Source organism: Anser cygnoides, chromosome Z, assembly GCF_040182565.1.
Source record: "Anser cygnoides isolate HZ-2024a breed goose chromosome Z, Taihu_goose_T2T_genome, whole genome shotgun sequence".
Lineage (NCBI taxonomy): Eukaryota > Metazoa > Chordata > Aves > Anseriformes > Anatidae > Anser > Anser cygnoides.
The window spans coordinates 11,249,223-11,264,704 of record NC_089912.1 but is presented as its reverse complement, the minus strand read 5'-3'; the positions used below and the strand labels follow the sequence as shown (position 1 = coordinate 11,264,704).

General features: G+C 37.8%; 1 protein-coding gene across 6 annotated transcripts in view; it reads right to left on the bottom strand.

Annotated features, from left to right (window-relative positions):
• Positions 1–2,524: 2,524 nt before the first annotated feature.
• SUSD1 (sushi domain containing 1) overlaps positions 2,525–15,482 on the bottom strand; it is a 47,455-nt gene continuing 34,497 nt past the window's right edge. For 2 of the 6 annotated variants that reach the window (XM_013192297.3, XM_048051414.2), the window contains exons 12-16: positions 14,670–14,763; positions 13,333–13,588; positions 8,533–8,572; positions 5,579–5,672; positions 2,525–3,621 (exon numbers count right to left, since the gene is read on the bottom strand). In XM_013192297.3, the coding sequence (XP_013047751.1) occupies positions 3,483–3,621; positions 5,579–5,672; positions 8,533–8,572; positions 13,333–13,588; positions 14,670–14,763 (623 nt within the window). In that variant the 3' untranslated portion in view covers positions 2,525–3,482. Of the gene's footprint in view, positions 3,622–5,578; positions 5,673–8,532; positions 8,573–13,332; positions 13,589–14,669; positions 14,764–15,482 lie in introns of those variants that run through there. The other 4 variants (XR_001211439.3, XM_048051415.2, XR_007159214.2 and 1 more) reach the window with 4 other exon arrangements.

Here is a 15,482-nt window from a genome sequence, read left to right as displayed (position 1 = left end):
GTCCTGAGAGTTTTCTTCTGATCTAAACTTATTTTTACAAGGAAAGAAAGTGATCAAAGATGATTTAAGAAACTACACTTAACGCCTGTTTCCTAAAATACAATTGATTAAGGCCAGCAATACTGAAACAAACAAAAATGTCCAGATGGCTTGTCAACTGTCTCTATTTTGCCCAGAACAAAGAAATCCCAACTGAAAGATTTAAAGGACTCATCAGTGACATGTAGCAGAAAGCATATCTTACAACAAAATGTTTTTCCTTTGAAACACCGTCACAACTACATGCAGAAATGCTGCATTTTTACAGTAACCTGCAAGTTAGCTTACTATTACATAACAGCAGATTAAAAATTTGTTTACCTCAAACTTACACAGAATTTGTTACCCAGTGCTAACAATTTGCTGCTTCCTCTAGAGATGAAAGCACTTGTGAGATAATGCAAACATTCATATGTATCTAAAACAGTTGGTCAATATAGCTCCATGAACGTCTACAAATCAGAAGTAAAAGCAAGGCAGCTTCAGTTGGCTGTAACTGGCAAGTGGCCTTACTCAGGTCTGGGTGTGGAACACATATCCAAAGAATCAGAGTAAAAAGAAACACAAGTATTTCATTGTTAACAGAAGGAACAGCAGTTAAGGATCATTAGACATGTCTCTAGAGCCTCTCGAATCATAAGGGCACAGTTATGTAAATGCTGCAAATAGATTGGCAAGGGGCTATGTATAAAATACAGGGCAGCTATATCTCTCCACGAACTTCATTATGAGGATTATAAACCTGAGTAACAGAAGTACCCCTGAAGACATATGCTATTAACTCAAAAGCTCCATTCAAAGTGGCATCTTTTAGGACTACCTTCTAATAGGAAGCGTTTTTGTAAATTAGCTACTATCTGATGAGAAGCATTAAGTTCCTATTTGCAGTGAAAACCTTTCTAGCATAATGGCATACTTCCTCCTAATGGATATACCAGAGAGCTGGCCTTCATTAGCAGTGCTCTTAAACCAGGCTCCCTTTATTGTACAAGCCTGTTTCCGTAACAGACGAAAATAAGTATGGCCAGTAAAATTTCATGTTGTCTTTTTAGTCCAGTTCAGTAATAGTTATGCATAGAACTTTCAAGAACCTGCTTCTAACTACTTCTTAATTTCCCACTGTTTAAACTACTTGCATTTTCCTGAAATATACTAAAAAGCATTGGAAAGTTTGGGAACAACAGAGCAACATTCCTGACAGAGGCTCTAACACGAGAAACGTTAACACTTAAAGAATTATCTGAAGAGGGCAATGCTAAATTATTTTTCTCTATGCTTCCAACACTAAATTGTAACAGATGTACGTGGAAAAAAGATAAGTACACAACAGACAAAGACAGGCTCCCAGCCAGAGGTAGGTCTGCCAAGAGTGACAAAGGAAGCAGAGAGAAAGAGGAAATCTTGCAGGGCTGTAGCTGTTTTGGAGAACTTCACTGGCAGGCAGTCCTGCCTCATTGCTTCTCCCTTGTCAGTCTACTCCTGCATATTAGTATGATGCACCACTCTACTGGGCAGAGATATCCAAATGAACCATTAAATACATTATGTAATTGCTAGCAGAAGCGTGGTGGTTTAATAAGAAAGAAGACTTGCTCTGAAAAAGCTCGTATTCTGAGAAGACAAGCTAGGTAGAGAACAGTCACATGCCTATTTGCCCAAGGTTACATGAAGACCTCCAATTTTCTAGAACGAAAAGATGAACTTCATGTTCCTGGTCCAGCACAACATAAGGTAACTGCTGGTCTTAGTATATGTGCAAGAAATTTTCATTCACAGAGGATGTCATGTCACGTCTCTTTAAATTACTTCCTGCCTCTTCAGCCCTCTCGTATTTAGGAACAGCTGCTTATGAATTCTTGCTGGACAAGAGTGTCAGGAAAATGAACCATAATGAAGTGCTTCAGTTTATACAGCTACACCAAACCTTGGCAATCTATCCCAATGAGAAATGGAATTAAGAACAGAATGTGTGAGAATGAATTCCACAGGAGAAACTGCAAACTTAAGTAACAGTAACCCAACAAGAACAGTTCTGTTATTCTTTCTTAATCGGTGGAGAAAAATGCTACCAACTCTTTATCACTAATGTAGACAAAGGCGTTTTTACTCAGCTGCCAACTACTGAAGACCTACTGACTTGATGGGCAGATGTAGTAATCAGTGGAAATGGTGCATAACAGAAGTAATACCCATGTACTGCTACTGCCCTAATCTCAGAAAAATATCCCTAGCTATTTGCAATTTTATGTTAATTCCTCTCTGCTTTACCAACTACAAAGTCTGCTGTTACACTTTAAAATATCCCTTTTGAACACCAAAAAAGGAATTATACCACCCAGAGAGACTGCATGCCTGAAATAATAATAATAAAAAAATAAAAATAAAAGCCAACAGGAATCAGAAACATTTAGAATTCCGAAAAGGGATATCATATATTCAAAGAAGTGAGATACAGAACATAACTTCAAAAAAGCAACTAAATTACTAAAGCTCAAAACTTCCTTTTATTTCACCAGTTAACAGAATGATTTTTCTAGTATTACCTCAAAGCATCTTCTGAACAGGAGTGGAAGTAAGCACAGACAATTGATTTTTTCTTATAGGAGGGAAAAATATTATTTGGGAGGATGTCATAGGAAATTGGTTAACTGTACTTTATCAACTGACTCTAACCACATGTTACATACCTGTGCAGACAATGATTTTAATGTCTTTATTCAGTTGTAATTATAAAACAGAGATTAATAAAACTGCACTTAACACTGGTAGCTCTTGATTTAAAATAGTTTCACATGACACTAAAGCTACTTATTTTTTTTGCAACTGCAGTTTTATAAATTGGTGCACTATTTGCAATTATTCCTAATTGCTATGAGCAATGATTGCAATATCTATGGAATATGTGTTGGTGACACTATTTCATGTGACAACTTCACTCTGTACTTGTTACTGAAGTAGCATTATGCATGAGTGACTGATGAAATCTCCTACGTTTTCACTTGAAAAGACAGCAGGCACTTAATCTGAGGTAAAAGTTGATCTGTATTTTCTCTCATAATGGGTCAGTTTGTATGTCCTAAGGCATCTGAAGTAGCAGTTAATCCTCAGACAGTCTCAACTGGATCAGGGGATTATTCACGTAATCAGGTATGATACAGACACTTGCTATCAGGCATCCATGTGGCTGGAATAGCTGGAATAAAGCCTGTGGCCGACACACGAGATGCATGCTAACGTCTCTGACACAACATGTTTGTGATGGAAGGTTTTTCTCTCCACACCACGCTGTCAGAAAACAAGGGGACGCAATAAAAAACTCAGTAACAAACACATTTCAACTGTCAATGCTATAGCAGAGGTGTGCCTTACAGCTACATCCTGACAGGTGTTGGCTTTGGCAGGGAGACTGCATTTTCTTTATGCCGACTTTGAGGGATAACACGTTAGAGAAGAGAGACATTTTCAGTCTCTAGGGACGATGATGCAATCCCGGCTTGTGTCATACCCATGGTAGCAGATAAACGCACACCCTCGCAGGCTAAAGCAGCAGGTGGGGAGTGCACTGCACTGTGGAGATAAGATCTGAAGAAAGAGAGAAATATCCAGTTAGAAAAACAAAACAAAAAACAACCAACCAAAAAAAAACTTGAAAATAAACATTTAAAACCAAAGCACAAGTCTGACACAGACCTCGTGACACTCATACTGATGGGGTAAACCACATTTTCTGAAGTTTTGGAGGGTTTTCTTTGAAGACCCGAGCTGCTGGTATAATTCTGAACACTACAGCTAGTGTGTGGTGAGTATGAAGTGTTCCCATAGTGTCAGATGACTGCCTGACCTAGGTTAACTTTGGCGATGGTAACACTCATGCCCCGTGTAGATTTTCTCAAAACAGAAATTTTGTCACTGTCCTTATACATCTGAATGGGCATCATCTAGTGAAGGAAACAAAGGATTAGGAGGAATGAAGCAAGGTGAATGTGTGACTAGGTATCTCAGTAATAACTAAGGGCTAATACTTAAATGAAAAAAATATTAATAATATTTAAGGACATGAGCACTCAGGCCCATGTACTTTGTTAATTCAGTGCCAGGCAAACTCAATGAGGATCAGTTAAAACTTGTCAGCAACCATGATAGTAGGAATTCATGATCTGTCCCACTGCAGTAACATGATTCCTGAGAGAGCTGACATGACAAGCTGGTGAGCACCGGAATACAGAGAACCTTAGTGACAGAAACTGCAGAGAAATCAAGCTTACAGGGACCCCAAGAAATAATCCAAGACCATTCAGCTGACCCCATGGCACGACCAACTGTGGTCATGTCATTCCTGACAAATGTTTGTTTAACCTGCTCTTACGGGCCACCCAGAAGCCAGAGTTTCACAACATTCACAGCAACCTATTCCCACGCCTCCCTCTCCTACCATTCAGGAGTGCACAGGTATATCCACGGGCACCATGGACAGGAGCAGGTTGAACTTTCCATAACAGCTTTTGTGTCTTTGTAAAATATCTCATTCCCTGGCAGCCTCTTTTCTGCCAGGCTAAGCAGCCTACTAGTAGTAGGTCACCCTCCTGAAGAGCCTTTCAGACCACAACAGATGAGGGATGTGCTTCACGCTGCAATAAGCCCTCTGCCAAAACCTGCAAGGTGAGACACCAGGACAATAATAACCCTTTCTGCCTCTAAGGCCAGGTTGGATGGGAGTTTGAGCAAGCTGGTCTAGTGGAAGGTGTCCCTGCCCATGGCAGCGGGGTTGGAATTAGATGATCTTTAAGGTCCCTTCCAACCCAAACCATTCTATGATTCTATGAAATCCATAAATTCCATGCATTCCCCAAACTGTAGGCTCCTGACCATGCAAGCGACATAAATTGGAAGAATGTTCTTGAACATATTAGAGCAACAACAAAGACCTGTTTTGTAGGCAAGAGATTTTACACGGACATAGACATACACAGTTGCTGAAAGGCTCCTTGTTGTTTTACCTTTGAAAGGAGAACAGTTATAAAGTCATTGCCCCTGCATGAAGGATCACAAAATATAAAGAAATCAATCATATTTCCAAAATGCTTTAATTGTGTCCTTTAGCTAAGAATCGAACACTACTGAAAAACCATCTTCATCGACATTTTGAAGGAAGTTGGGGACACTGGAAATTGGCTCTTTAAGTAAGTAACATACAGCAACATTTCTGTTGGCATGACTTCACTTTTAGAGTAGCACACCAGACAAACTTCTAATTACCATTAAATCAAAACATATCTGAACAAAATTCCTCATGCTCTTCACTTTCTGCATCCTTCCTTTACTATGAGTCTGATACTTTTCAGATGTTTCCCGAGTGATTGCAAAGACATAAAAGGCATCAATTCAAGCAAAGTCAGAGTAAGGGGACACTGAAGGAATTCTTCATAAAATTTATAACCCACCAAAGAAGCCTTAAACAAGCAGGTTGGCAAGAAAGACTATCTGAAAAGCAAAACATGTAAGCCTTCTGGAGGACAGCTTAACTGGAGTTTATACATACCGTGCTGCTGAGAATGACAGGAACAGTATAAGGCAGACAGCAGCAAGTGACCCAAATACAACAGCAGTCATGTATTGAAGAGTGGGTGATAAATCTGAAAGAAAAATATCAAACAGATCAAATGAACAAATAGCAAGTAATGAAGCTTCAGTCTGGCGATGGACCTACTGAGTCTGCTCAAAGCTAGAGTACTGTAACAAAACTACTGTGCTGGACTTGCCATGCCATCAAGCAGTAATAGAGCTGACTATTCAGCAGCTACCAGACTGCTGAGGATGTAAGATTAAATGGTGCATTTCTCAAAAGCAATTACACTTCTCCATCCACCAGTTTCCCACTTTTTTTTTTTTTTTTAGTAAGATAATTACTGTCCACATTTTCCCCTCTCACCACTGGCAATTTCAGTCTAAATCAAATGCCAAGATAGTCTCTTGTAACAGAAAGACCTAATGCTTAATTAAATGGCTTGATGCATCTCTTTCAAAATTTTTGTAACCTGGGCATGGATTTCCCTTCCCCATTCTTTTTTCTTCCCAAGTGAAAAAAACAGAAATAAACCTGGCAATGATAGCCTTAACCAAGCCTATCTTACCAGAAACCACTGAAGGACAGAACAGAAGGCTTGTAGTGATTTACAATTGAAACCAGAATTACTAAGAACTACCTGCAAAGGTTCCCTGAGAAAAGAGAAAACAATCCTTTCCAGCTACCTCCTTCCCACTTTCAGTATTAGTCAAGGGTTACCCATTTCCTTCTCGATTTCCCGAAGACATCTAGGATAATGGATTTTGTTCCCACAAGATTCCACAACCCTACTTGCTGTTAAATCTTGCAAGCACAAGTATTTAATGTCTCACCAAAAATTTAAATTCTTGCAAAAACAACACTCAGTGAAATTACAGCATATGTCTACAATGAGAACCTGACTGCCCAAACATCAGAAAAGCAATTTCTGTTACTTAAGTGGAAAACTTTCTTTAGCTCATCTGAATGCACCGGCACAAAGCTGGCCGGGCATTCACCCAAAACATCCTCAACAACTCATCTGAAGCACAAATAATCATACAAATCCATAAGGCGCACTTGATCAGTTAACCATCTTTGCTCACGTCTCCTCAATAAAACATGACTTGTGTCTAAGTAGCAACTCTCACCTGCTATCTTAGTTGACGTCTGGGAGAATAACTTCAGACAGAGACCCTACAAGGAAAATCTGTTCTCCCTACAAGCATGTTCAGTTTAGATACAAGTTATACCTGTCCTTACATCACTGTCACGCCAGTTTCCATACGTTAGTTACACAGAACAGATGCTGACCCTCCATAAAAATGAAAGAGCTGCCTTCCCAACTCATTGTAGTCTATTTTGTGAAAAAACTCAAAATCTACTTTACTCAGACAACTATTTGTAACAGAAGTAAGCACGCTTGCTATAGCTTTCTACCACTCTTTATGACAATGATTTATCCAAGAATGTATACCTTTGTCTATGTGGGAGTTGAAATCTTTCAATTTAGTTTACATTTAATTTACAGATCTGCCCTTCACACAGGTTGAGTTAAGTATAACTCCTCAAAGGTTTCAGTAAGCCAAAAATACTCTCAGCCTCTCCAACTGCAGAAGTCCAAGGACACTGCTTGGCTGGAAGTCTGTACAATATAGAGGAAAATGCATTTACAACAGAAAACCAAAGGCCTGTCCTACTCCCACATTCCATTGCCCATTCTTTTTCCCAAAATAAAATCCACCTATACCTAAGACCATCTCTGACAACGCTCCAGAAGGTGATAAAAAACAAGTTCAAAGAGGACAATTCTTCGTCTTTTCAGAATTATTTTACAGCTCTTGCCTTTTTGGACCAGCAATAGAGCCATCAAGCCTATTGAATCTTTGAGCTTATCAGAGTATCTCATAACCACAACTGCCTAAGTGATATTCTACGTGTGGTGGTAAATGAACCAGTCTGCGAGTAAACCACAAAAAAAAAACAACTTAGAAATAAATAAACATTTGTCAGTGGAAGACTAGTAATAAGAGCCAGATGTGGTTTTTGATGAACAGTGGGGCAAATGCAACACAAGCGCCTCATCATTCTAAAGTACTATCTCACTCTCCAGTGCCATTGAATTTCCAAACACCAGTTCATGAATTTTTCAACTCAAAAGCAGAATTTAGAGTTTGTAGGAGTCTCTAGTGGTGTTGCCTTTTTTTTTTTTTTTTTTCTTCTCAGGAGAGGCAAGTGCTTGCTTTCCCTGAAACATGACAAAATTAATAAAGTAAGTACTTTCTACCACGGTGGAAAGGAGAAAAAACTTGATTTAGAGCTGATTCCAAACTCTCCTCTGAGGTAATCTCTTTCTCTGAAACATTTTACAGTAGAAAAGAAAAACAAGGAGAAAGCTACACTCTCCCACTGGCTTTTTAAGTTTTGCCGTTATACTTTATGAAACTGTACTTACAAGAACAAAAATTATCCATATTTTTCACTTCTGCATTGTGTCTTTTATTTTCCTAAGTTCACAAAAGGACTTAATCCTCCAAGGACTACCAAGGTGGAATTAACAATGCATTTCCTGATAGACAGAAAATATTAAAAACGAAAAAAAAACAAAACAAAACAAAAAACACCTCAAAGCCTATATAGAACTATCTTAAAACTAGTTTTTAATATTTCACTTCTGTTCTTCAAGTCCTTTGTGCACAAATGTTGCTGTAAGATTTAGATGGGATGCAAAGAAAGAGTAATACTGTAAAACAAGCACAGAATCCATTTTGGAACATCATAATCTAGATACCAAAGTGCAAAATGAATTTTTTGCCTCTAACCTCTCCCATCCTCAAAGTCATTCAACTATTATTGGAGAATGAAAGAACAGCCACAGCAATTACTTGTTTATGCTGCCAAGCAAAGCCATGATACCTTCTATTTTTTCACTAAAGAAAAATGTGACTTACTTTTAATTTGTGCCCATACAGCACAGGACTGTGTTCTCACCTGAAAATGAAAGCATAAAAATTACTGTTTCTCATGAGAGAAATTTATTATCACTTACACACTCTGCAAGAGCAGTCATCCACTACGTACTAAATTTTATTACTTTTATGAACGTTTTTGTTTTTTTTTCCCCTGGTAGCAGCCCCTATCTTGACTATAAATCTTATAAGCTATAAAGATAAGATCAGAGATACAGCTTTGATGAAAGCCCGGCTCTAGTTTTTCAGATCATCATTCTTCCTCTCTTTCTACAACCTATGCAGGTAAATGTCATCAAAGGATCTTTGAAGCTGCTTAGATACGAATTCAGAATTTATGAAATGCCAAGATAAAGCTGAATGGGCTGTATTAACTCTATCCCCATGTAGCACATATACATTGAAATACTTAATGACATGGTTTTCAAATACTACATCACTCCCCCTTCCCCCACGCCCCCAGTATGACAACTTGCTTGGTAATTTTAAAATATTTTTATACAATACTTAAAGTAGCTAATGTTTACAGTAGTTGAATAAATGTTTATTAAGGATCTTCTTTTGCAATTAACAAGTTTGCTTTTTACTGTAAGTTTTGTTCCCTGTATAGCTTTCCCCCCTGCACTTCACACTCATACTTACACAAGAAGACTCCCAAGTGCCAGTTCTGTTTAATATCTACTGTTTGTTTTATCATCACTGTGAATTCTGTTTTTGTAGTGCTTCTGCACATATTTTCCAGCTAAATGATTCTCACAGACCTTCGTAAAATAAATACACACTTTTTTTGTGTGTTTTAGCAAAATACATATTATGTTGCTCTGGATAATGACATGTTTCTACGAAATCGAAGGCTACATTTTGAAGCATTTGCACAGAAGGGCAAAGGCACATTTGTATGCATAATTTTCCTTTTGTGTGTTGGCATGAAGAAGTGTGGAATTTCAGTGCTTCTTAAAATATTTTTTATACAGAATTTTCTGGTTATTTAAAATGACAAAACACTAACAAAGGGAATCCTATTAGGAGAATCAGAATAAATATTATGGGGTGGATTTAAAACCAAATGCCAGATTCTGGCAAGCATTCATATAAGTGCCATCATCTTGAGATAGCTGCCTCTGCCACATCCTCTGGTTTGCACGAAATCAGTGCTCTCCTGCCTGTAAGAGAAGTTAGAGAGCTCCCAGGAATCCCTGCAGTGAAGTTCACTGACCTACACTTCACACTAAATCAAATTACAATCCCTTTCTTTAATGAATTAGCAGCTGGTCACAACAGTAAACCTCAACACCCTTCCAGAAAATTATTAGTTAAATTACTCCTGCAAATACTCAAGCATCCATGGATCTCAAACTCCAGATTTCAGCCTTGGTATTCAGCTTTCTACACTGAAACCAGTTAAACTGGGGATAGAAACTCCTTTCAGAGATGAACACTTAAAAGACTTGCGGAGAAAAGAGAAAACATCTTGTACACATACACTTTTCTTAGCTGATTTCTTATTGGACTAGTTTTAACAAACTTTTCTGCCAGCAGTGGCCATTTTTGATTAATTTTTTTAAAAAAATCCCTCAGATTTTTATTGAAAATACTGCATGTTACAGAACAGAGTTACCTTCACCTTCCACAGTACTACTCTTACTTTTTACATGAATAAACTGTTCGCTCCAAAACAGCTGATGTTGACACTGAAGACTGAGGCTGAACAAAAGTTATACTAAAGAAATTAATCTCAAATAATTTTAACCTCGAAGCACCTTTTTTAGTTCTGGCCCTTCACTTTGAGCCTTGGCTCTTTGCACAGCATGGAATCCATAAAGTAATCACTGGAGACAAAAATAGGTACCACATGGGGCTGAGTTATTTGATTAGAAACATCCTTTACAGAGAACAACACTTAAGTGGAACAAATTGTCCACCCTTGGAAGTAGTGTTTTTCCTTGTCTGTTCCCAAACCATCCCCTTGTCTCCATCATTCCTATATTCTAATTGCCAAATTCATCAATATGAAAAATGGTAATTTCTATTATCTCTAACGTCCTGACTTCCTTTTACATTCCCAATGATCTCTTCATATAATATGATCAGCCTTTTAACACATCTGAATGTCTTGCACAACTGAAATATGCATTTCTGGTCCTCCACCTTGAAAAATAAGCAGGAAATAAAAACCACACAGCAGACAGCTTTCTCAGGGCTTCCAAATATGAGAAAATGATAAATGAAAGTGAACTCAGTATGACAGAATAGCTTACTTGTCCTTACCATGTCCACAAAATTTTATCTGAACTGATTTTCCCACCTTTGCTACAAAGAAGATATGTTGGGTATATGGAGGAATAACGGCAATAAAAAAATCACAACCTAGCCATGATTTTGTAGCATGTATGACACAAAATATACCATACTCAGCATGAAGGGACCTTGAGCCAGAAGGCACTTTGGCTGTATTCAAGTAGAAATGTAGGCATAGAATCACAGGCTGAGGTTGGAAGGAACCTCTGAAGATCATCCAGTCCAATTCCCCTGTTGAGTAGGATCACCGAGAGCACGTTGCACAGGATGGCATCCAGGTGGGTTTTGAATATCTCCAGAGAAGGAGACTCCACAACCTCTTTGGGCAGCCTGTCCCAGTGCTCTGTCACTCTCGCAGTAAAGAAGTGCCCTGATTTCAGATGTGATAATAACTGAGGGCCAATTAAAGATCGTATTTTAGAAAGATTTTTAAATATGCAATTTTAGAGTCCAAATTCAGTCACTTTAGTGATCAGACTCTCAGAAATTCTCAGCACCCAGCAGACTTCAATTTAGAATTCTGAATTCCTGGAATTTCTCTAATACCAACAGTTGTACAAAATACGGTGGCGTGAGAACTGAAGACAAACCATACTTATGAGTTACAAGAAAATGTTCCATTTCGAAGAAGAAGGGACGGGAATGAAAGTTGTCTGGTCTTTTCAACCCCAATGATGATTTGTAACTGTTATAACTTATGTACTGTATTTATTAAGAAAAGCCATACAGGAAAGTGTATATTAGGGAGCTAAAGTGTTCTGTGTAATGAAAGGAAGCCAATGTGTGTGTGTGAATGTGTAATGAAAGGAAGCCAAGAGTGACTTCTACAAATAAAAGTATTAATATTCCATTAAATCGGTGGCCTAGAAAATATGTCTGGCAATGCTGAAGATGGAAAAAAACAGGAAATATTCTATATCAAAGAGAATAAGAATGTAACTTAGAAGCAGTTCAACAAACAGCTTGCAGAGCTGCTTAAGCAATCTGCACTGTCGTGTGCAGGAAAAGCCTCAACACAAATAATAATAAGTAATGTTCCCCAGTAAAAGAAAACATCAAAGGAAAAGAGCTGGGGAAACCAATATGTAAAACCCTACGATGTATAAACTGAGCTCAGACTTATTTAGGAAAGCTTAGACAGGCTAAACTTTTATATACTTCTGTCCATAACAATCCTGCTCCACGGAGTAAATTCTTCTAAAAAATACAGTCTGACATCCAAAGTCTGGAATATTTTGGGCTTACTTCTCCTGAACCAAATGTCTTTAGATGTCATTTCTCTACTTACTGCCTCACGCAAATAGTTAAAAATTTATGACAAGTAACAGACTTGTATCAGGATCAGAAACCAAGTTGTCTGTGCTACAAAACTTCCTGGGCTATTATTAAAGTAGATTGCACAAAAAAAACCAACTACATACTTCGCACTGATTAATAAATATCAGCAACAGCTCTTACATGTACTTGCTTTATTTCACTCAGTTTGGACTGAAACAGTTACATTTCTTACCAGAAGCTGTATTCACTTATTCAGATTTGGGTGTAGGCATCCAAAATTACACAGAATTATTTACAAGTGACTCACAGATGAATTTTTGCCTGCTTCCTTGCTTCATGCTGCATACACAAGGCCCCAGAACTCTATTTTCATGTTATGGACAGCAGGCTGAGACAACTTTTAGGTGTTTTGGGTATTTTTTGTTTAGTAGGTGGTGGTTTATTTTGTTTTTATATTTGACATTCACGAACTATATGCATGTGAAAATTACAGTGCATGGGAGAAAAACTACCTACTGCTGAGGCCGTAAGACTGACAACCTCTTGACCATTGAGATGGATAATGACTGGAAAACTAGTGGCATAATGACATTGTGGGAGGCAAAACACTGGAACACTGAACAGCTGAGAGAAACCTATAGTTAAGAAACATTTTGTTTCTAAATAAAATACATATTTACCTTAAAATGTAAAAAAATAAAATAAAAAAAATGCTAGTAGCATGGTTTTTCCAACCAACCAACCAACCTTCCTCAAAGGAGATGGAGTTGACATTCTCTGTTGTTCAGAAGGTAACACACATGCCAAAATATACTTTTCCCTTATCACTTGGAGAACTGGAATATAACTTACAATTCAAAACTGAGAGAATTTTTCATTGCTAAGGAGAGATTTTCAGATTTTCACACTAATCTCTTTCACCAAGTTCTCGCCTAATAGACACCCTCAATTGTGCAGGGAAGAGATGGCCCTTCATATTTAGCTCTTTCTATTGTTTGCCTTTTGGCATCCAGAGCTGCTCCAATGTTACAATGAGATAAATATCTGTATGGAATTACAGGAGTTATTTAAAGAGGCTTCAGATTTAATCTAATTCTGTCAAACAGCATCATAAAAATTTAACACAGAGCTAACATTTTCCTTTTTTTTTCCCCAGCAACACTTCATTCAACTGGTATAAAGAAAAGGTTTTAGAACATCCATTACCTTATTCCACTCGCTTATTATTCTCAAAAAAACACAGTACTCGTTTCCCAGCTTTAAAGGAGCATTATAAAACTTTCCGTAGTAATGTCTGTCTCCAAGAGCAACTGGCATGTTATCAGCAACATCCTTCGCCTGAAATTCAGCTGCTACATATCCCTTAGTGTCAGTGGTGTTGCTAAAGAAAGTTGCAGCAGCAAAGGAGTCACAAATAAAAGTACTTTGCAAACCCAGAGGAAGCACAATCACTTGATAAAGACTAGAGTGAAACAAAAAAAAGTAAACATTAGCCCTCAGTTCAATATAATAAACAACAGATATTCATTACATTTTCATATTATGTTTTCTACATACAGCCTTTTAACTGCTTTTAATCAATTTCCAATACAAATTCTTCTTGTACTGAAATATTTCTCTGTGAGTGTTCCCTTGCATTTTGAAATAAATGCATGCACAGTTTAAACCCGGGACTCCTTGTCACATGCAAATTAACATGTCCATTCATACTCAGAAGAGCATCAAACCAAATTATTGCAGGCTACCTTTTGCTTCTCTCACCTTACACTTAAGTTCATCTGCGAAACAGAAGACATCACTGGCCTCTAAAAACAATGCCTAATTTCTGAGAAACAAGAATTTTCTGTTTCAAGGAGAGGACAGATACCATTTGTACAAAATTAATTACATCTGTCTCCAAACTTCTCAAAACAATGTTTTGTTTACGGTATTCAAAAGTACGAAGAGTCATTGTTACAGCTGTTACACTTAGTCATTTCCCGATATATTATCAGCTTTCAAATGTTTTCTGCTTTACCGAAAATATATATATTTTTGAGTTACAACTACCTTCTCTTTCTTTCACAAACAGCACTTAGCAAGATATAAAACCTTTTTCTCTAGAAATGTATTTTGGTAGTAATACTTTAATGTGAAAATACTACTTCAGCATAAGCATAAATACAGACTGTTCTAAATTGCCTCTGTGTCCTAGAAAAAAAAAATTCTGGCTGCATGACTTCACTGGAAAACAAAAATTACAGGGGTTGTATTGCTCTTGGATGCATCGATAAAAGTCTAGTGTGACTTTACCGTGTATAAGGGGGGAAAAAAAACAACACTGAGAACTCAGAATTATCAAAAACAGACTTTCGGTCCAGAAAGTAGAGAAGTCTTTAGCCAAATATTCTGCTAAGGGAGGCAAAACTGGGAGTTACAGCTCAACTTTTCTCCCATTACTAACAACAACAAAAAAATCTAATCCAAACAAAAATCTCCAATATGCAAGTAACATAAATCTGCAGAATGTTTCTTGAAAGGTTAATGAGTGCTCGTAGACAAACCTGATCGGCCCATTTCGATCTTCTGCTTTCCGGAGTCTGAGCAAGGGTGGAGAACCTTTTGCTGCAACAAATTCTACATCTGGGAATGGGGGATCTAAAAAGTAAACAAATACCAGCACTTCAGAGAGGTTTTAGAAATATTGCAGGCATGAGGGTTCCTAGTTACTTCTTCCACCAGACTTCCTCTATCAACCAAACTTCAAACCCCAATGGCTACAGTCTGACTGGTCAAGAAAAACACTGGGCAAATATGAGCACAATGAAACAGCAACCCTAACTCAAACGCCTGCATTGAAGAACATGTGCCACTTGGGAAGAACAGAGACACAAAGAATAATGACAGACTGCAAAGAAGAGGAAAGATTTGTAGGAAGAAGCAATATTATTCAGTAGACTAACTGAAATGGTCAAGGAGAAGTAAAATGTAAATCTTTGGGCACATAGCCCACTACGAGAAATAAGTCAGTATGAATAAAGGAAAATTTATCAGAGTCAAAAGTACTTTCAAGAAGGCAAGTTCTATAGTTACTGCACACAATCAGCTAGTGATATCCAGCCCCTTAAATTGGATTTCGATATGGGTACCGTGCTCTAATTTGTTCTAGTGGGAATTTGCATCAAGGCCAAAACAGAACAAACACTTTCTGCTGCCAGTTTTGATGGCAACAATGACAGCTGCAGACTGACAGAGATCGGAGCTATGGTAATGGAAATTACCACTATCAGCCTAGAAGCACAAACGAAAAGAGCTTTGGTGTGTGCAGCTGGGTAGGGCAGAGTGTGAAGTTTAGATAGTATCACCCCAGAAAACCA